Source organism: Rhineura floridana, chromosome 2 (genome assembly GCF_030035675.1).
Source record: "Rhineura floridana isolate rRhiFlo1 chromosome 2, rRhiFlo1.hap2, whole genome shotgun sequence".
Lineage (NCBI taxonomy): Eukaryota > Metazoa > Chordata > Lepidosauria > Squamata > Rhineuridae > Rhineura > Rhineura floridana.
Window position 1 is genome coordinate 133,235,936 of NC_084481.1, and position 21,820 is coordinate 133,257,755.

The following is a 21,820-nucleotide window of genomic DNA, read 5'->3' on the forward strand; positions in this document are numbered from 1 at the left end:
TTTTTAAAAAGCTTTTAAAAAAGGTTTAAAAACATATTTTAAAAAAACATTAACAAGCAATTCTAACACAGACTGGGATAGGTCTCAGCTTAAAAGGCTTGTTGAAAGAGGAAAGTCTTCAAAAGGTGCCAAAAAGATAGCAGAGATGGTATTCAGAAGTATACTGCCTCTGACCATGCAAGAGGTTCCAGGTTCAATCCCCAGTATCTCCAGGTGGTACTGGGAGAGATCCCTGTCTGAAATCCTGGAGAGCTGCTGCCAGTCAGTGTAGACAATACTAAGCTAAAAAGACCAATGATCTCACTCCGTATAAGGCAGGTTCTTATGGTTCTATAAGCCGCTTTGAGAATCGTGGATAAGAAGTAGGACAAATATTTTGAAAAAATTAAACAAAAATTCCTTTCTGAAATGTGTTAATCTAAGGAGTATCATCTGATCTGCCTTTTTAATTCTGTCTACCCAGTAATTTTTCCACTCTTTGCATGACTGTCAGAAGGTCTACGTTATAAAAAGCTTTGTGGGTGAGTGGGTGGGTGAGTGGACTGAGTGAGTGGTAACTCTCTCTCTCTCTGCTCCCGCTACCCAACTTGAAGACATTTCAGGGTTATTTTTTAATCTGGGTCCTTTCCTCATTTTCTTCTTTACTTTTCTGTTTTAGATCTATTTGAGGCAACAAGATAAGACAGCAAGTATCAATCAAAATGTCCGTATTGCCAAAATGTGTCTCATTGACTTGGCAGGATCAGAACGTGCCAGCGCTACAAAGGCCAAAGGAGCTCGCTTTAGAGAAGGGGCAAATATTAACCGCTCATTGCTAGCTCTTGGCAATATCATTAATGCCCTGGCAGACCCAAAGGTAGGTACCCATTTCCTTCTCACCCCCCAGCTTCCTTGCCAGGACTCATGCCGATCAATATGAGATGTGTGATGCTATGCATATCTAGGAGAAAGTAAGTCTCACTGTTTTCAGTGGGGCTTACTTCTTTAGTACCTGTATGCATGAAGGTAGGCCAGATTTGAAGAGGGCAATAATGGAATTGCAGGTATTATTCTATATGAACTTTGTCTTAATTTCATAATCTGAAGCAGAATGTTAAATTGAAGTTTTTCAAAGCACTCCATGGAAAAGTGTAACTTGGTAGATAAAAGACTTGAGCTACAAATCAGAAACTCCCAATTTTTCAAATCTTACCTCTGTTATGTACTCACTAAATAGCCTAAGGCAACCATTTTCTCAGACTAAGCCCACCCCGCTCCATATGCAAAGGGGGGTGATAATATGCCTCAAGAATATTGTAAGGGTTACAACAAAGCAGAGTATGTGAAGCTCTTTGGAATACTCTGAAGTACTATGAAAGTGCTACATATTATTGCTCTTATAAGTCCTTGACTGATGTCCATCACACTTGCATCCTAATGTTCATATTCACTAATAGGCAAAAATCCTTGCGGTTTAAGAACATACCTATAGCCAACACATATTTCTATCAAACTTTAAAAAGCAGGGAAAGCAGCTATAGTGAATGCGCCAGGGGAGCAGGACATCTGACCTCATCTCTGAGATATAGTACTGCCCTACAAATCTGTAAAAATGCAAACACCATTTGGGTTGGTCTTTCACAGTCCAATCCACTTAGCTGTGTAGCTTGGAACAATTTGGTAACATGTGCCTCTGAGCATATGGTGAGTGGTGGCAACACCGGCAATCAGCCCAGATAACAAAAACAAAAGATGTGCTGTGCTGATCTTGTTTTATCAGGGAGGAAGCAACAATATAAAAACAGTTGATATGGGGAGGGCAGGTTTAATCATTTGCATGCTTATTGAATTCTATGGGATTTACTCCCGTGCAATCATGCTTAGGATAGGCAACACTGACCATGGGCAGGGAGGAGGAAGGGGAAAGTGGGGATTGGGAGGGGAGAGGGGAAGGGACGAATGAGGGAAGGGGGAGAGGAGGGGATAGGAGGAGGGGAGGGCAGGTTTGATCATTTGCATGCTTTTTGAGTTCACTTTGATTAACTCCTGTGTAATCATGCTTAGGAGAGGTAAAACTGACCTGGGGGAGGGGCAGGGAGGGGAAGAGAAAGGCAGGAGGAGGAGGGGAGGAGATTGGGTGGGTGGGCACTGGGCAGAGGGGAAGCCCCTTTCCAAAAGGAAATCATTGTGCACAGTATCATTCTTTTTCAGGGTTTCCTCCACCTTTTTTTCTACAGCAGGCACGTGTAGCCTCCCACCCAAATTTTAAACCAAAGCTGTCCCTGGCCACATCCACACCAGACTTTTATTCCACTTTAGACAGTCATGGCTTCCCCCAAAGAATTCTGGGAAGTGTAGTTAGTGAAGGGTGCTGAGAGTTGCTAGGAGACACCCTGTTCCCCTCACAGAGCTTCAGTCAGAGCGGCTGACTGTTAAACCACTCTGGCCACTGGAGCTCTGTCGGGAATAGGAGTTTCCTCTCAGACCTGGTCCCAAGTTGTTTAAGGCTTTATGGGTAAAGACCAACACTTTAAACATGGCCCAGTACCACTATCAGTTCCATCCTTATTGGATCAGTTTCAATTATTGTGACCTGAGGATGTGGACAAGCTGCTTGAAGAAGTGCAACCTGCCCCCTTGACCCTTGCCCATCCTGGTTGCTGAGAACTAGCCATAGGGGACTGACTGGGTGGGTCTAGGGAGTGATTAATGTTTCACTGGAGGAGGGGGAGATACCATCTGCCTTGAAGAAGGCAGTGGTGCATCCCCTCCTGAAGAAGACCTCCCTAGACCCAAAAGTGTTAAACAACTATCACCTAGTAGCAAATATCCCCTTTTGCGGCAAGTTGCTTGAGAAGGTGGTAGCGGTCCAGCTTCAAGCATGCTTGGAGGAAACTGATTACAGTAGGGCCCCGCATATACGGCTGGTTCCGTTCCGGACCCCCACCGTAAAGCAGAACCCCATTGACTTTAATGGGGCGTGTCACACGAAAATGCCGCAAAAGCGTCTTTAAAAGAGGGGAGGAAAGCAGAACGCCAGGAAGCAGAACGCCGGGAAGCGGGGCCCTACTGTACTTGGATCCTTTCCAGTCTGGCTTCAGGTCTGCCCATGGCACTTAAACTGCCTTGGTGATCCTGGTTGATGACATTTGTTGGGAGAGAGATAGGGGGAATGTGACCCTGCTCATTCTCCTTGATCTCTCAGTGGCTTTTGATACTGTTGACCACGGTATCCTTCTGGAACATCTCAAGGAGGTGGGGTTGGGGGCACTATGTTTCAGTGGTTCCACTCATACCTTCAGAGCCACTTCCAAAAAGTAGTTTTGGGAGGCTACTGTTCAGCACAATGGGAATTATCCTGTGGTGTTCTGCAGGGTTCCATCTTGTCCCCCATGCTATTTAACATCTATATGAAGCCACTGGGAGCTGTCACCAGGAGATTTGGAGTAAGGTGCCATCAGTATGCAGATGACACCCAGCTCTACCTCTGTTTTCCATCTGAATTAGGAGATGCAGTTGAAGTGTTGAACCAGTACTTGGAGGCAGTGATGGACTGGATGTGGGCCAATAAATTGAGACTGAATCTTGAAAAGACAGAGGTGTTATGTGTCCAGAGTTCTTGTGTCCAGGAGGTGGGAAGATGGCCTGCTCTGGATGGGGTTGTTCTTTCCTTGAAGGAGCAGGTCAGCAGGCTGGGGGTTCTCCTTGATCCAACACTGTCACTGGAGGTTCAGGTGGCCTCAGTGGTTAGGAGTGCCGTTTTCCAGCTCCAGCTGGTTTTCCAGCTTCAGCTCCTTTTGGACAGAGAAGACTTGGCCACAGTGCTCCATGCTCTGGTAACTTCCAGACTGGATTGTTGCAATGCACTCTACATGGGGCTGCCCTTGAAGACGACTCAAAAACTTAAACTGGCCCAAAATGCATCAGCCAGATTACTAGCTGGGATTCCCTGTTTTAACCCCTGTTTTAAAATAGCTGTATTGGTTGACAGTTCATTTGCAGGCCCCATTCAAGGTGCTCACGTTAGTGTTCAAAGCCCTAAATGACTTACGTCCCAAATATCTGAAAGACCACCTCCTTCCTACAGACTCCTTCAGATGTTGAGATCAGCAGAGGGGGTCCTTTTGGTAGTTCCACCATCCTCAGAAGTTTGGGGGGGACAAAAGAGGGCATTCTCTGTGGCAGCCTCTAAACTGTGGAATTCCCTCCCAACCGAGGTTCATCTGGCAACTTCATTGTATGACTTTTGGCAAATGCTGAAGATGCACCTCTTTACCCAGGCCTTCGATACCTGAGATCTATATTTTTAGGACCCACCCTATCTTCCATGATGTTGTTTAGGTTGTTTTTAACTGTTTTTGATAATGTGTTTTTAAATTGTTCTAACCCGCCCTAGGACCTTTGGGTGAAGGGAAGATAATTCATAACAGTAACAATAACAAATACTGATAGCCAGTGTAGCTCATTTAAGAGCAATGTAATACATGTGCAATAAGGCATTCCAGCTAATAGCCTAGCTGCTGCATTTTGCACCAGCCTTAAGGGCAGGCCCAAATAGATCACATCATATGTCTTGTACCTTTCAGCCCTGTCAATCATTGCAACTGGTTCTCTCATTGTTTTGAGGGCATAGCCTCTGTCAGCAGGGACAATTGTGAAGGATTTGTCCTGGTTAAAACAGGGATGAACAGGAGTAGCAGGCCTAGAAAAACCTATCAAATTACTTATACAGTAGGGCCCTGCTTACCGGCGCTTCGCTTTCCGGCGTTCCGCTAATGCGGCAGCGGGAAATTCCCCGTTTTAAAGCCAGTTTTGTGCTTTTGCGGCATTTTTGCGGCATTTTCACACGACACACCCCATTACACTCAGTGGGTTCCGCTTTACGGCAGCAGTCCAGAACGGAACCTGCCGTATAAGCGGGGCCCGCCTGTAGTACTTTTTAAAAGTAGCTAAATATAGGGTGTGTGCTGCATCTACTGCCGGCTTTGCTTTGTCTTCCCATTTTGAGTTTCCTTTAGAAATCTAAACGGTGTTTGGCATAGGCTAGGCTTTTGGAATTATTGTGTTGGGAACATGCAACTGCTGTTGCTGAATTTGGAAAAGAGTCTGGTTTTTACTAGACTGTTGTCTCTTTGTATGTGAAAGCACAGAGATTGGGAGGTGAGGGGAGTTATAGCATCCATCCTCCCTTCCTCTCAAGAACTTGAGAATGATATAATTGGAAGAAATGTTTGGCGTTTTGTCTCATATAGGAGGACATGTTATGGGATTGACTCGGCATTGCAAGAAGTTTTCTAATGGAAACAAAAAGATGTCAAGGTTTTTATCACCTGCTATTGATGTGCAGTGTGAAACAGCTGTACATAGTAGGTCATGATCTAACGCTACAGTAATCTCAGCTCTCCATTAAACACTCACCTTCTTATGCATGGGTTTTTTTTGTTCTTCCAGAGTAAGAAACAGCACATTCCTTATCGGAACAGCAAGCTGACTCGTTTACTGAAGGATTCTCTTGGAGGAAATTGCCGTACTATAATTATAGCTGCTGTTAGTCCTTCCTCTCTGTTCTATGATGACACATATAACACCCTTAAATATGCCAACCGAGCCAAGGACATCAAATCCTCTGTAAGTAAACCTTTTTTAAGTTCTGCACTGATACTTTCAAATTATAAACCCATGTTTGTTATGAGTGGAAAATTGCAGCAGGAAAAATATAATACTCTCTTTTTTCGCTTCATATTTGGAAATAGTGTAGTAATCTTATGCCACACTCTTTTTTTAGATAAGCAGTGTTACAGCTGTTCTTTTGAAGTGATTAAACCTTTCTGAAATTTGCCTTCTTTGATTCACATCCCTTTCTCTATTTCTTGGTATTGTTTTGAAGAGGAGAGCAGTTCCTTGACCTGTACCCACTCTTCCTTCCCCTCATTTCCCTTCTTCATCTGCAAACACACACACACACATATCCTAGGCCTTACCCAAGGGTATCCCAACCCTGAGGAGAGCCTTTGGGAGGGAGAAGTTTATTTCAGAAGGCAGGAGCAGGGAATTCCCCTTGGGGTGAGCACAGCATTGGAAACCATCCATAGGGTTGAAACTACACTTGGCCTCAGCAGAGTTTCTCTGGCACTGGAGGAAGAGAACAGGTGGTGATTATTGTTTCTCTGGCCCCCTGTAAAGCTGTTCCGGAGGGTTAGAGGAAGCTTCAGAACAGTGTGGGTGAGTGGTGCTGGGGGCAACAGGAGGAAAGGGTATTGGGGGGGAGGTCTAAATCCATCTTATTCTCTTTTGCTATGTTTGGGCAAGTTTGGATCCATCCCATTGCAATTGTTGCTATGTGTCACTTAATCGGACCTTTTTTTGGTGACTGATGTCCTTGATACAATGTTTGCATAGTAAGGGGTTTTGTTTTTAAAATAGTTTTTGTAGCAATAGAAAGCTATACAATGTTGCCATACTTGTAAAGCTGAACTTTCTTTTTCCTTCACAGCTGAAGAGCAATGTTGTAAGCATAGACAGCCATATAAGTCAATATGTTAAGATTTGTGAAGAACAAAAGAAAGAGGTATGACAGTTACTTTAAGAGTTAATATTTCTGAGGTACACATAAAGTATGACAACATAATTAAAAGCATGTGTAAATTTTGTGCACCAAAATATCCCCAAAGTTCCAGAAAACCTGACGTTTCTACATCATATTAAGTGTGATGTATCATTGGTGTGGGGTTGTTAAAAATAAAAATTGAAAAATTGTCTGATGATACAAATGGAAAACTAAAAATGGGATGCGAACTACACCCCCCTTTCACTATCAAATGCACTATCATCCTGTTTCAGATCATAATGCTGAAAGAGAAACTGAGAGTCTATGAGTTGGAAAAAATGTCTGCTCCTGAAAATCATGCCACTATATGTACAAAAGAACAGGTGGAAATATCAAGGTAAAAAACAAGTTACGACATTTTCCATAATGAAACATGTTTAACGTCTCCTTTCTTATCGGCCTTTCTCAGTCAATGTACCATAATGTGCCTGGCCACTACGTATAACGGGGAGGCTTGTTCCCTGCTTCCATGTTGCTATCTTGTGGCTGCATTCCTTGACAAAATTGAATGTATAAATTAATGGGACTCGACAAATATTCAATAAACAAACAACTCCATTATAGAATCATAGAATAGTAGAGTTGGAAGGAGCCTATAAGGCCATCAAGTCCAACCCCCTGCTCAATGCAGGAATCCAAATCAAAGCATTCCCGACAGATGGCTGTCCAGCTGCCTCTTGAATGGCTCCAGTGTCGGACAGCCCATTACTTCTCTAGGTAATTGGTTCCATTGCCTAACAGTTAGGAAGTTTTTCCTGATGTCCAGTCAAAATCTGGCTTCCTGCAACTTGAGCCCATTATTCTGTGTCCTGCACTCTGGGACAATCGAGAAGAGATCCCAGCCCTCCTCTGTGTGACAACTTTTCATGTACTTGAAGAGTGCTATCATATCTCCCCTCAGTCCTCTCTTCTCCAGGCTAAACATGCCCAGTTCTTTCAGTCTTTCCTCATAGGGATTTGTTTCCAGTCCCCGATCATCCTTGTTGCCCTCCTCTGAACCTGTTCCAGTTTGTCTGCATTCTTCTTGAAGTGCGGAGACCAGAACTGGATGCAGTATTCAACATGAGGCCTAACCAGTGCTGAACAGAGGGGAACTAGTACTTCACGTGATTTGGAAACTATACATCTGTTAATGCAGCCAAATATAGTATTTGCCTTTTTTGCAGCCACACTGTTGGCTCATATTCAGCTTCTGATCAACAATTCCGAGATCCTTCTCACATGTTGTATTACTGAGCCAAGTATCCCCCATCTTATAACTGTGCATTTGGTTTCTTTTTCCTGAGTGTAGAACTTTGCATTTATCGCTGTTGAATTTCATTCTGTTGTTTTCAGCCCAGTGCTCCAGCCTATCAAGATTCCTTTGAATTTTGGTTCTGTCTTCCACGGTGTTAGCTATGCCCCCCAATTTTGTATCATCTGCAAATTTGATAAGCATGCTCTGTACCTTCTCATCCAAGTCGTTAATAAAAATGTTGAAGAGCACTGGGCCCAGGACCGAGCCCTGTGGTACCCCGCTCATTACTTCCGCCCAGTTTGAGAAGGAATAATTGATAAGCACTCTTTGAGTATGATTCTGGAGCCAACTGTGGATCCACCTGATAGTTGTTCCATCCAACCCACATTTAGCTAGCTTGCTAATCAGAATATCATGGGGCACTTTGTCAAAAGCTTTGCTGAAGTCGAGATATATTATGTCCACAGCATTCCCACAGTCTGCAAGGGAGGCTACCCAATCAAAAAACGAGATAAGATTAGTGTGGCAGGATTTGTTCTTCATAAATCCATGTTGGCTCCTAGTAATCATTGCATTGTTTTCAAGGTGCGTACAGACTGACTGCTTTATAATCTGCTCCAGAGTTTTTCCAGGGATTGATGTTAGGCTGACTGGTCTGTAGTTCCCTGGTTCCTCTTTTTTGCCTTTTTGAAGATAGGGACAACATTCGCTCTCCTCCAGTCATCCAGCACTTCACCAGTCCTCCATGATTTCGCAAAGATAATAGACAACGGTTCTGAGAGTTGTTCAGCCAGTTCCTTCCATACTCTAGGATGCAGTTTATCAGGCCCTGCCGATTTGAACTCGAACAAAGTGATCAGGTATTCCTTGACCATTTGTCTATCAGTGTCAAGCTCCAATCCTGCCCCTTCTACTTCATGTTTCCCGGGAGGGTCATACACCCTTCTTTGGGGGAAGACTGAGCCAAAGTAGGAATTGAGCACTTCTGCCTTTTCTTTGTCATCTGTTATCATGTTGCCATCCTCATTGAGTAGCTGTGCCACCATTTCTTTTCTCTGTCCTTTACTATGGACTTGCCTGAAGAAAGCTTTTTTGTTGCTTTTAGCATCCCTCGCTAACCTCAGCTCATTCTCAGCTTTAGCCTTCCTGATACCATCCCTGCAATTCTGTGATACCTGCCTGTACTCTTCCTTTGTGGCCTGGCCTTCTTTCCACTTCCTGTATGTGTCCTTTTTTGTTTTCAGGTCATCTCTAAGCTTTTTGTGAAGCCACATTAGCTTCTTCTGCTGTTTCCCCCCTTTTTTCCTTGTTGGAATTGCTTGCAATTGCGCTTTTAGAATTTCCTTTTTTAGAAACTCCCACCCATCTTGGACTCCTTTCCTCATTAGGGTCACTTGCCATGGAACCATACTTACAATTGTTCTGAGTTTATTAAAATCAGCTTTCCTGAAGTCCAGGGTGTGCGTATGGCTACTCTCAGCTTTTGCTTCTGTTAAAATCAAGAATTCAAGTATGGTGTGGTCCACAGGCTGTCCTCCAGTCTCATCCTCGAGTGGTTGAAAGCGGTTCCATAGTTCCACTGGTGAAGGATGTCTTCTAGCTCTTCTGCTCCTGTCACTCTTTCCCATGGTGTTTCTTCCACTTCGTTGTTCCTCTCCAAAGCAGTCTCCTCTTCTGCTACCACATGCTGTTGCTCTTCCACCTCCACTTCTCTTTGCTGCTGTTGTTCCAGCTTTCTATCTAAGTCCTCAATATGGCCACCCGCCATTCCAGGCCTCTCACTTTTTCTTCCAACAGTGCCACGAGCTTGCACTTGTTGCATGTGTACACCATGTTGTTCTCAGGCAAGAAAACAAACATTGCACGCACCTTGCAGGTCACAACCACTGGAGTATCCTTCCCGTTCATACTCTCTTCTACCTTTTGTTTCTTTCTAACTACTTATACTTTGTCCTGATCCACTCCCATGTACAAAGAATGTGAGGGAAAATACCTGATGATCCTCCTGAAGTACATATAATACATCCATTTTTTCCCTCAATCATCTTGATGGTATTACCTATTACATTACCAAAGCTGATCCTGAGGTAGGGATTCTGCATGTGTTGGACGGGATAGCACTCCCCTTGAAAATCCAGGTTCATCATTTTGAGGAGACCTGGCCTTAACCTTGGATGCGACCAGATGTGCCTTTGCCCAGCTTAGGCTGGTGCACTTGTTCTTGGAGATTGCAGATCTGGCCATGATAATGCATGCCTTAATTACATAATGTCTGAACTGTGTACTCCCCAGAAGTACATTAGGTTGGAACCTGGGACAGGAGCTCCTTAGTTGCTACACCCAAACTCAAACTCCCTTTCAAGAAACACTCAGTTTGCCTCCTTATTACTGGCTTTTTTTTTTTTTGTCATGACTGTTGACCGTCCTTTTTCGGGGGGCTTTTGTACTTGACCTGTTTAAGCTCAGCTGGAAAAAATGTTTTTTCCTACTCTATGCTGGAAATTGTTTGGAATGGGTGCTTTTATTCTTACTCTGCTGCTGTTGTCTTTGCTCATTTTGTATTTTTTATTATTAAACTTATATCCCACCCTTCCTCCCAAAGAAGTCCAGGATGGAAAACGCATCAGTATTGTATTAAAACAATACAATAAAAGTAAAATAACATATCTAAAAACAATTACATATTCTCATGACTAATAATTTCACATTTTAAATACTTGTATAATAATGTTTTACTTTGTAATCATTTTTGATCACCCTGACCTTCTTGAACAAAGTTGCAATAGAAATGTTTTCAATAAATAAATGGCCAGTGAAATCCATAATCTGTCTTTTGAGGTTCTGAAGCAGTCGGATGCTTTGGAGTCAGCTGATTACAACCAGGGCAATAGAGGGGTTAGAAGTGCAGCTGTGTGATGTATGTATGTTTGGAATAGAAGTTCCTTGGTAAATGTGGTGAAGTCAGGATTCAAGGTCTGCAGTCATCCTCTAGCTGGGAACTGGGAAACAAGTACTGACCAAGGAGAATTTGATCCCCTACATTTTGTGTTAAGAGCAAATTTTTGACGGCTTAATTTTGTTGTTTTGTTTGGAAATACAATTTCTTTCAGAGTAAGAATCTTAAAATACTACTAAAGGGTGTGTGGGTGTGTTAAAAAATTTTTTCCTGTTATAAGAGAAAATCACTGCCTACTTGGATAAAAATAACCTGGAAAGTTATGTTAAGCAGAAATGTGTACATAGCGAGAGAACTTTTTATCACCTTTTTCTGTATAATAAACATATTAAGTAATTTTACTTTTTTTAATCTGATATAAACTACAGCTCCTATAATTCCATATATAGAAAATATCCCAAGGGGAGGATCATGCATACTAATCACTATGTATAACATCACAGTTTTTTACAATAAAACTTGCCCATGGTTACCTGCATTGTAATACACCAATTAAAAGAGGTTTTTAATCTACTGCAGTCAAGGAAGGCACTAATAATTTACAACTGTTGTTGACAGTAGCCTGAATTTATAAAATAAAATATTTGCTATGTTTTGAGACAGAGCCTCTGTGGATCCTTCAGAGCAATAGATATCACTATTTGCCAACCTGGGTCCCACCTAAAGCCCCATCCTGGAACATAGGGTCCACCTTTTAATTTGTTACTATATACATCTGTGACAATTTCTAGTACTGCTGTATCCATACTACATTTTCCCACATTTAGCAGTAAGGACTGGGACTGTTTCTAAAGTCTTTTTCACTGAAGTCTGTTTTTGTCCAGGAGACACTGAGCAGCCAACACAAGGCTACTTCAATATTTTCGTTAATGATGCACCAGCTTGGAATTGTGGACCTATATGGAATCTGACATGGTTCTTCCCCTACACCTCCCCCAATGCAAGGCCTAGGTCAAAATTGAGGGACCTGTGCTAGTCAGCCTAAGAATTTAGTCTTTTGATACACTTCCCTAGGAAAATATGGTCACAGTAGGTAATAGTTTTTGTCAAAGAGCATGGTAATTAATGTACAGTCAACTGCCTTTGAGAAATCAAGTTTCTGCCTGATCATTGGCATTATGCTTTTCTGTACATGTCTCTGTAATATCTGAATGAACTCTTTATTGCAAGGGTGAGGTGGGATGCTGCAGGACTCCCATCAGCCTCAGCCATCATGGCCAATGGTCTGGGATGATGAGAGTTGTAGTCCAGCAGCACCTGGAGGCCCACAGCTTCTTGCTCCTGTTTTAATGTTTTAACCTCTTCATTTTTAAAAAATAAAAAAATGAAACTGCTATCTACTGCAGTGTGATGCCCCTGACAAGAACACTTTTTTTCTCTCCATTAAAGCTGTGTTTTATGCAACTGTGTCCTTTTTGATATAAACATTTGGGCAGGTTCAGAGAAATGTTGAAGAGTGTGTTTGCAAATCGAGAGGAAATCAGAAAAGAGTTTCTCAAGCTAGAACTCCGACTTAAAGAAAACACCCTTAAAACTCATTATCAAAAGCATTGTCATGAACAAATCAAAATGATGTGCTCTCCAGAGAGACTGGAGAAGGTAAGTGGTCTGTACGGCAGTTCTTCTGTCCATTCTGCCTTGTTTACGCAAAGCTGTATAATACCTAATGAAAGAACTGTGGTTCTGATCCTGAATGTCTACTTGCTGAAGTCATCTGGGGCCTCTCAATACTAATTATGTTAATTTTAAATCTTTGTCACTTAATAGAGATCTGAAGGGGATCATATGAACCCTCTGTTACATTGAAAGCATGCAGGAGAGGGGGGCAGAGTTGTGTTGGTAACCCCTGCTTTCCCCAGTGGCAACATGTGCACCAGCAGCTTAAACACATACATTTATAGAGCAGTATCCAACTAACTCTTTCTGTCAGCGCAAGGATTTCCACTTGCACAATGGAACTTTCCCCTTCCTCTTCCCGTGCATGCCCTGTACCCTCCCCAAATCTACTCCAGCAGGTTGGGGGGAAACCCCAGAACAGAGTTAGGTGTGCAGGGGAAAAGGGGGAGAAGTTCCATTGTGCAAGCAGAAATCCTTACACTGATGGAAAAAGTTAGTTGGATACTGCCCACAGACATGTGAGGCTACTTTCCCCAGCCACCAAACACTTAGCCCCGGGGACTGAATCAGCGCACACACATTGGCAGTGCTTTCAATGTAGGAGGGGGCTTGTAGCAATCCTCTTTATGTGTTTCTAATCAGAATTCATCTCCTTGTCCTCTTTTGTTTTTTCCAGTCCCAGCCACTCTGTCACTCGGTTCTTTTCCATGCCTTTTGACTTCTCTGCGTCTCTTTTCCTCAGTCCCCGCTTCTCAGCTCATTGTCAGCTCTGTTACCTCTTCCTTCTGCCATCCTGTCACTCAAACCTTCTGTCTCTTAGTTCACTCTCTGGGCATTCTTCCCTCTCAGTGGGTCTCACTAGCTTTGCTGTTTCTGCCCCTTGAGCGTCTGTCAGCGGTCTTCCATTCAAAATGACCTTAACCTGCACTGTTTTTCTATATTCTACCACTGACTGAACCACCTCAGCAGTTACTCCAGTCTGTGACTTCATAACAGCTCTTCAATAACTGTAGGAAAAGAGGCTTGGGCTCTGGTCACCATTTTTTATTATGTGTGGTATAACAGCTTTTATCTCCTACTTCTATACTTTTTATTGATAGACTTTTTACACCTTATTTTTAATCATCTGTTTTGTATATTTCCTTTTGCAAATGATGCAGCTCAAGGGGCTAATATATATATACATATAAACCTCGCTCACATAGCAGTTAACCATCAATGCCAATTTCTGAGGTCCTGCTGTAAAATAATTCTCTGTTAGCTTTTCTCAAACATCTGTTCTCAATTGAGTATAGCGATAGCATTCTGAAACTAAAGGTGATATAAATTTTTGCTGCTGAATGAGGTATGAAATATTTTAAAAGCTGAAATGGAGGGAAATAGTGTACATACATTAGCAGCTTTTCCTCTGGAAAACCTTCATGCTTAACAGCCAAACTTCTGAGTTCAAAGGGCATTTTGAGACCACATTCTCCAAAGATCTCTTTGAAAAAAATATTGAGTGCATACGCAGAACATTCATGCATTTACTCCTTTTGGGTCCAGACCTAAGTGACTTGTTTTTACCAACCTTACTACTAATGGATTAGGAGAATGTGTACTGAACTAGCCAATACAGAGAATGCATGGTTGTCAACAAAAACAGCAGCCTGCTTTTCCCAAGTAAAATCTTAAGTTTTTTACATGTTGACATCACACCGAATTGCTCTGGCCCCATTTGCCTTATACATTTAAAGCAGTCTTTTAAATAGTCATGGCTTCTCCAAAGAAGAGTGCTGAGAGTTGTTAGGAGACCCCGTTCCCCTTAAAGAGCTACAATTTCCAATGTGATTTAACAGTCAGTCCCTCTTCTCAGGGACCTCTGGGAACTGTAGCTCTGTGAGGGGAGTAGAGGTCTCTGAACAACTCTCAACACCTTTAACGAACTACAGTTCCCAGGATTCTTTGGGGGAAGCCATCAACTTTAATCCCATTTAATGTAGAATTGTGCTGCTTTTAATGTAAGTTGCAAATGGGGCCCCTGACTACAGAAGCCAATCAATTGGAGCACAGTTGTAGAAACAATGTGAATCACATCACATTATGTATTTTGTTTCACAGGGTGTGTTACCAGGGAGGATGAGATGCTATTGTGTTGATAATTCGCCATATTATCTGGTTCTGTCATTAGTTTGAAAGTTAAGTTTATTGTGTTACAGGCAACTGGCAAACACGATCACCGGCTTGCATTACTTAAATCCCGGTGTTTGCAAATGGAGAAGAGAAAAGAGGAGGAGACTAAACGCTTTGAGGACAACACTAACTGGTTGCATCGAGTAGAAAACGAAATCCGCCTCCTAGGTCGAGATGGCCATATTCCTCAGGTAAACATTTTTCCCTTTGGTTCCTGGAAAATAACATTAGCTGTTCGAGTGAGGTGTGGATTGCTCTTCATTCTGCTCTAGCAGTAAGCAAATTCATGAGCATGTGCAAACAAATCCCCCAAATTCCATTTGAATGCTAGAAATGAGCTAGAGGGGAGAGAAAGGGAGAGGCAACATGCCGGGGACCTAACTTAGTGACAAAATACAAAGGGTGTTTCCCACACTTCTGACCATAACCCAGGAGTTTACCAGGAAAGGCAGAAATGAAAGGAGAGGGGGTTAGCGACAATGAATAAGGGACTGGGTTTGAGCTGACCCTTAAGTCCAAATCACTTACCACCTCGCTTGTGAAATTTCATGGGTCCCTATTTAAAAACAGTAGTTGCTATTGCTAATTGTATGGCTTTTGTTTTTGTAGGTAGCTACTTTGTAATGTAGATGCTCTTGGAGGTCACTGATTCATAGGGTCGCCATAAGTCGTAGTCAACTTGGAGGCACATAACAACAACAACAAACTTTGTAATGTGATAGAAGACAAATTGTTCTCCATTGCAATTTTCTTAAGAAAATTTGCATGTTTTTTCCACTGCTTTCATAGGTTTCTTTTATGATAAATTATGATATTAAAAAATACACCCCTGTACTTCACTGAACAGTGGTGTGACTATAATAGACTGCTGTAATTTCTTGCTGTGAATGGTGTCTTCATATGAACTGTAAGAAGAAACCCAGGCAGAAAATAAAGCATCTGCCTTCTCCTTTTTAAAAGAGGATATAAACAAAATTGTCCTAGTTTCTGTTGCATTCTTCCCACAACTTCTACCACTGAAACAATCTCTTTTTTTTTTTTTTTCAATAATTTTTATTCAGATTTTCATAAAACACACAAGACAAAATCACAAAACATTCAAAGACAAAAAACAAAATCAAAAATAGTTAAACAAAAAGAAAAAAAAGAAAAAAAAAACAAAAATAAAAAATAAAGAGTAAAATATTGACTTCCCATTTGTCAAAGATCAAATCAGTTATAAGTCTATAATATATAACAATCCTGTCTCTTAAGTCATATTATAAAATCACTTTCCTCCAGTAGTTATCTTACTTAATCATCAAATCTCATAAACATTACTTTATTCTTTCCACAAAAAGTCAAAGAGAGGTTTCAATTCTTTAAGAAATATATCTATCAATTTTTTTTTCCAGATAAGCATATCGATTAATCCATCTCATTACTAATTATGATAATCTTATTGTCATAACCATAGTCAAAATAAACATTTCAATTAATCCATCACATCAGAATCTGTTAGGTTCAATAATTTCAGTAGCCATTGTTCTATTATCTCTATTAGTTCCATTTTCCATCTTCCATCTTCAGTAGTCTTGTTAAGTCCAGTAATTTCAATATCCAATCTTCCATTATCAGTATTCCATAATAATCTTGCTGTCAAAGCCATAGTCATATAGTAAGAGTCTGATGGGAATTACCTCTATCCCAAATATTTTCTTGCCATCCATTCTGAATAGGTTGCTGAAATACTGCTGTAAAATCATATCTCTGTTCTTTTTTTCAAAATACACTGGGTCATCTCTTAAAAGTTTTTCCATTGTCACATGGCTGCAGTTAATTCCATAGATTTTCTCTATATTGGGCTCCATCACATCATTCCAGTCCAGAAGATTATCCATGCCATTGATAACTTTATCTCTAGAATCTTCATTCATTTCTTCAGAGATAACATTGAGTTCCAAACAATAGATTTTATTTCTAAAGTCCATAGACTCCAAATCTTGTTCCTGTTCCACGTTGGTTCCAATCTCCGGGATCTCCTCTCTCACAGGGACCCCTATTCCAGTCTCCAGGGTCTCCTCTCTCACAGGGACCCCTGTTCCAATCTCCGGGGTCTCCTCTCTCACAGGGACCCCTTCCAGGGTCACCTCTCTCACAGGGACCCTTATATCTTTAATCTCCTGCTTCATTTTACTCAATTCAATTTTCATTATCTCAATCTCATCCATTATTTTCTGAAACATAGTTATTTCCAGATTTTCAGCCACTTTCTTAATTGCCATTTTAAAAGAAAAATATAGGAAAACCACTTCTTATTTCAGCAACAATTGGGTTAATTCTCCAAACTTGGTGACATCACAGTATAAACAGAGCAGACAGCCTTATCTCTCCAATAGTTAAGTAAACAAAATGCAGTTCCCAGGATCGAAACAATTAATGGCAATCGTCAAGAAACAGATTCGTCAAAATAAAATAGACCAAAAAGAGAGTAGTCTCAAAACAGTATAATATTTTTCAAAATAAAAATCTGGAATAGAAATCCCTCTTCTGTGTATATCTTTAGAATGCAAATCCAGGACAGCTTTTTGCAACAAAAACAGAGATAAGCTATTAATTAGTGCGTAGCAGAGAGAAGTTATGGCTCCCCAGTGAGATGTCAAAAACTGATCAATCTGGCAAATCTCTTTTAAACAGCAACAATTTAAGTCAAGTAAAAGAAAAATATAGAAAGAAGGGTGCTTGCCTGTTAGTGCGTTCTCTCTTAGAAGATAAGATGAACGTTCGCTTTAACAGATAGAGCTTGCTGTTGAAAATCCGTCCCACCTTCGTCGGCTGGACCTCGTCCCATAAATTAATGAGATCTGGTCGTCCCAACAAAAATAGGCTTTGAGGTTAATCTCTTCGTTTCTCCCTACCCGGGAGAAGTTTAATCAGTCAAAAAAAAAAGAAAAAACTGACTGATATATCTGAATAAGCTTCTTTTGAGGCAGGAGCCCGTCTCAAAAGCAGGCACAGGCTAAGTCACCCTTCCCGGAAGTCCCACTGAAACAATCTCTTATGTATCTTGCTGCTGTTGAAAGTGAAGAGTTATTAGCATGTAAAAATGTGTTAATAAATGGGAGTCCCAAGGATGCTTGTTGAATGCTAGTAAGCTGACTTTTTCCCCTTTTATATTATTGTCACTCTAAAAGCTTAGTGTCTGATGTGATATTGGTCCTTTTCTGACCTCTGAGTGGAGAGTGCTCTCCTGCCTAGATGCTCTCAATCTATCAGCATGCAAGCAGGGTTTCCTACTCTAGCAGCCTCAGATTTAAGGGGGGCTCCTATGAGAGATCTCTGAGGTCTTTCAGGTTTTGTTTTTACCTGGTGGTACCTTCATTCAGTTGAATTCTCTGCAGACAGCTCTGGGCAGGATTCAACATAACATTAGTGCAAGAAGCAGGAGAGTTGGCATTGTTGCGCAAGCTATTTTTGTTAACACAAGTGGTAGTAACATGACAGGAAAAAAACATGCAAATTTAACACTTTGGGACATTTTCATTGGTCCAAGCCATCCATTGGAGTTGGCTATTGTGCTATGTTTAAAACGGAGCTCCCTCTAACAGAATGACTGTTGCACTAGCTGGTTCCCACAATTAGATCTTGCTCTTTGACTCTATAATGCTATCTGTCCTCTCTCAAAGAGAAAATACTCATCCATCTCTGCTATATTGTGGCAGTCCCCATCATCTGGTAAAGCTTTAAGCCACTTCCATTATAGAAGGGTTATTCTTGAAGTAGTAGTAGTAGTATTACCATAATTCCTGGTTTGGCTGTGTATGAGTTTGGTTTAAATGTGGCTCTCTTTTCCAGGAGCTCTGCAGAGATCTCCAGTACTATCATGTGAAGTTAGAACTAAAGGATTTGAGAACTCAAACGGAATACATGAGGACTCTAGCATCCCTCCAACAGCAGCAACATAAACAGACAGAAAAGTAAGCCCATGTTTGAAATGCCATATTTTGAACATCTTGCCTGTTCAAAGCTTTCTTTTGATGTATGTAGAAGCTGCAGTTATGCTAATTTTACATGAAAATTGCAGTATGATTGACTAGACTTTCTGTGGAGAAATCTGTTTTTCAGTTCATTGAAGTGAATGGATCTCTCTCTCTAGTTCTTTTAGAATAACTCTGTGGTAATGCCTGCACCCTTTAAACACACTGGTGGCCAATCGCTTTGGAAAGTATGCTGAAAATCAAGCCCATAGCTGTTAAAACTCCGTAGGCAAACCACTGTGACTTTGTAGCTTTGCCTCTTGAACTGGGGAGAAGGCAGCCATGCAACATTGAAGATGCATGCAGGAGAATATGCCTAGTTCCATACTGTGGGTAGCAAACCTTTTTGTGGCCTGAGGGTCGAATTTACACTTGGCTAAGCGTTCTGGGGCCACATGCCAGTGGTGGGTGTGGCCATCTTGCACACAGGACACATACACCACTGCCTTATTCAGTTGATCCATGCAGTTCAACTGAAAGAGGGTGGGGATATCTCCCACTCACCAAATGACTACTTCCCTATAAGGGCACTGAGCTGTGCCCATCCCAATGCGCTGTGTGTGTGTGTGTTTTGCCACCACAAACACAATCAATGGGGGGGGGCACAGAGGTTTGCCATTCCTGTTCTATATCATACCTAAGCCTACATGTCCTTTTGCTCCAGTCCAGAAGTTCCAGATCACCACATTTACTATGGCACCTGCTTGTGGAAACATATAGCAAAGCATTGATTTGTTTGGTTTGTCTTGCTGGCCTTTTCCTTCCTGTGAATAGGTCCTTGGATAGAATAGCCTATAAAACAGATACAGATAAATGAGTTCTTTGTAGGCAGCTCTCCAGCAGTGCCTGGCAATAAGATGATAAATGTTCAGTCTAACTTCCTGGTTTGGAGACCAGGTTGATGACCTGTATCAGAATCTCTCAATTACTTTTGATACTATTGACCATGATATCCTCTTGGACCTCCTGAAACGGGGGGGGGAGTAACCACTAGTCTGGGAGCCTATCCAGACCCCCACAATTTTTTCCACCCCCCTCTGCTGATTTTGGCAATGGTGGCAAAAAGATTTTTTTTAAAAAAAGTAGACATAGCACTGGAGTGGGCAGAGAAAGCTCAGTGCCCTAGTAAGAATGCAAACTGCCCCTCCCCAGACAGCAGATTGATCATTTGGAAAGAGGGTAATAACCCCCTTCAACTGATCTGCATGGATCAGCTGGGGAGACGGGCTAAGTGTGTGTGTGTATAGGTCCTGCATGTGTGCAGTCAAAATATCTGCACTTTGCTGCTTCCTGTTACAAAGAATTCTTGAATTAATACAGAAAGTTTAATTAAAGAATTTTAGGGTACAGGGATGCTGATGTAAATGTAGGTTAGCAGCTAGGGATTAACAACCTGCAAAAATATCTTCTTATCTGCAAAAATAAAGACTTGCTTATGGGGAATATGGACAGAGTTTTAAAATGCCAAACAAGAAGCTCAAACCCAGAAGCAAGACATGAAGCCACTAGTCCTCTCTCACTGAGGAACTGGTATTCAAAAACATGTGTATACTTTCTAGGGAGGGTGTCTGCCTATATATTATGCATCTTAAATAAAACTTGTGTTTATTAAATAAAACGTACCATGCTGTCTTTGAGATGTTTACAGTTATACCATTTTTTTTACAGAATACTAAGTGCTTTGCTTCCAGTTCTAAGAAAGCAGCGTGTAGCTTTGAAGAATGCAGGTTTAGCAAATGCTGCCATTGAGGATGACTTCAAGGAGTTTGAGCAGCTAATTCACAGAGAGAAAGCTGTCGTTTGGGCTGACCAGATGATTGAAAAAGAAAATGATCCACCTACAGCGTCTGCCATCATGGCATTTCCGCAGCTTGTGAGCTACCAAAGTACTCCTTGCCGTAAGTAGACCATTGTCTCTTTGTGTGTTTCTAAAATGTTGCATTTTGTAGAAACTCTCAAATGTTGGGATAGATTTACGGTGAGTTGGATCCAGAGCATCTCTTCCTTGAACAAAAAGGACTGAGTTCCAGCAGAAGCTCTTGCTGGAGGGAGACTACCGGGAAGGTGATTTTTGCCAGTTTCCCTCTGCAGTTCCTGGAGGGTTCCCAAACAGTGCAGAAGTTTTTTCCAGGGATGAAGGAGGAATCAGAATAGCCTCCCCACCCTCTTCCTTTAAAAGAAGCACCTTGTGGACAGAGTTCTGCTCACTAGAACTCTGGACCCAGCTCAATGTGACCAAACCTAGTTTTGGCTTACTAGCTAAGGTGTAATGTAGTAAGGAAGAGCCCTGTCATGGAACTGAAATACATCTTCAGCTCAGGAATATCAGCCTACACAGCTCAGCTCGTCCTTATGTAGCAGTTTCAACTTAACATTGGCTGTGCCTTACAAAAACAACAGCTCTAGGGTAGACATTGGAGGTGATCTGGAGCAAAGCTATGTACAGATTCACTTCAAAGGAAGGAGAAAAGCATTAATATAAGCCTTGATCCGGAGAATTGTTTAGAGATATCTACACAGTAGGACCTTTCTTTCTTTTAACCATCCTTTCTGAATTCCTCCCAAGTGTAGCAAGTTGCTTCTGATGTTTTATTTGGGGGGTCGGGCTGTCTTGGAAAGATAAGGAAAATTCCCACTGTGAAGATTGCATCTGAAGATTAAGGGCATAAAGGGGATTCTGTGGATTAAAGCCATTTGTTATCTTTGTGCTACCTTTCTTAAGCATTCAACTGTTACAGATACCCAGATCAGATGATATAAGGGGCTTATAGGATCTGGTCAATTTTTGTCATGAACAATTTCTGTCATAGAATGAAGTGAAGCATCTTTAAATCAATTTAAGAAAATGTTCCTTGTATGTTGCTTTGTGTTGGAAGTGTGAGTTACAATTTTTGTTACAATTTTTGTACTAACTCCTCCTTAAAGGATATACTGTACCCCCACAACTGCTCCTTCCTGGATGCTCCATTCTCCAGGGACATTCCAGCGTGACCAGCAATGTAGCTGCATGCAACTGAGTGAAAATAGTTTAATTTATACACAACTGCTGGGAGAAGTGCCATTGCTTTGGATCCCTCTAAGCCAGTGGTTCTTAAGTGTCAGTGGTAATTCTAGTATTCCTTGACATTAGAGGCTGTACGGAGGCTCAGTAAGATTAGTATTGACCGACAAACTTCCCTGAAAGACTTCTGTTCCTTATCTTCCCCAGCAACGCAGTGTCAGGAGTTTTCAGGAGG

The 21,820-nt window shown here is 41.6% G+C and overlaps 1 protein-coding gene across 1 annotated transcript in view; it reads left to right on the forward strand.

The window, feature by feature from the left end:
• Nucleotides 1-21,820, forward strand: part of KIF18A (kinesin family member 18A) — a 69,607-nt gene that overhangs the window by 18,788 nt on the left and 28,999 nt on the right. Inside the window, exons 6-13 of the mRNA XM_061610576.1 lie at nt 659-856; nt 5,431-5,607; nt 6,473-6,547; nt 6,820-6,923; nt 12,216-12,378; nt 14,595-14,759; nt 18,403-18,524; nt 20,253-20,482. Of these exons, the coding sequence (XP_061466560.1) occupies nt 659-856; nt 5,431-5,607; nt 6,473-6,547; nt 6,820-6,923; nt 12,216-12,378; nt 14,595-14,759; nt 18,403-18,524; nt 20,253-20,482 (1,234 nt within the window). The remainder of the gene's footprint in view (nt 1-658; nt 857-5,430; nt 5,608-6,472; nt 6,548-6,819; nt 6,924-12,215; nt 12,379-14,594; nt 14,760-18,402; nt 18,525-20,252; nt 20,483-21,820) is intronic.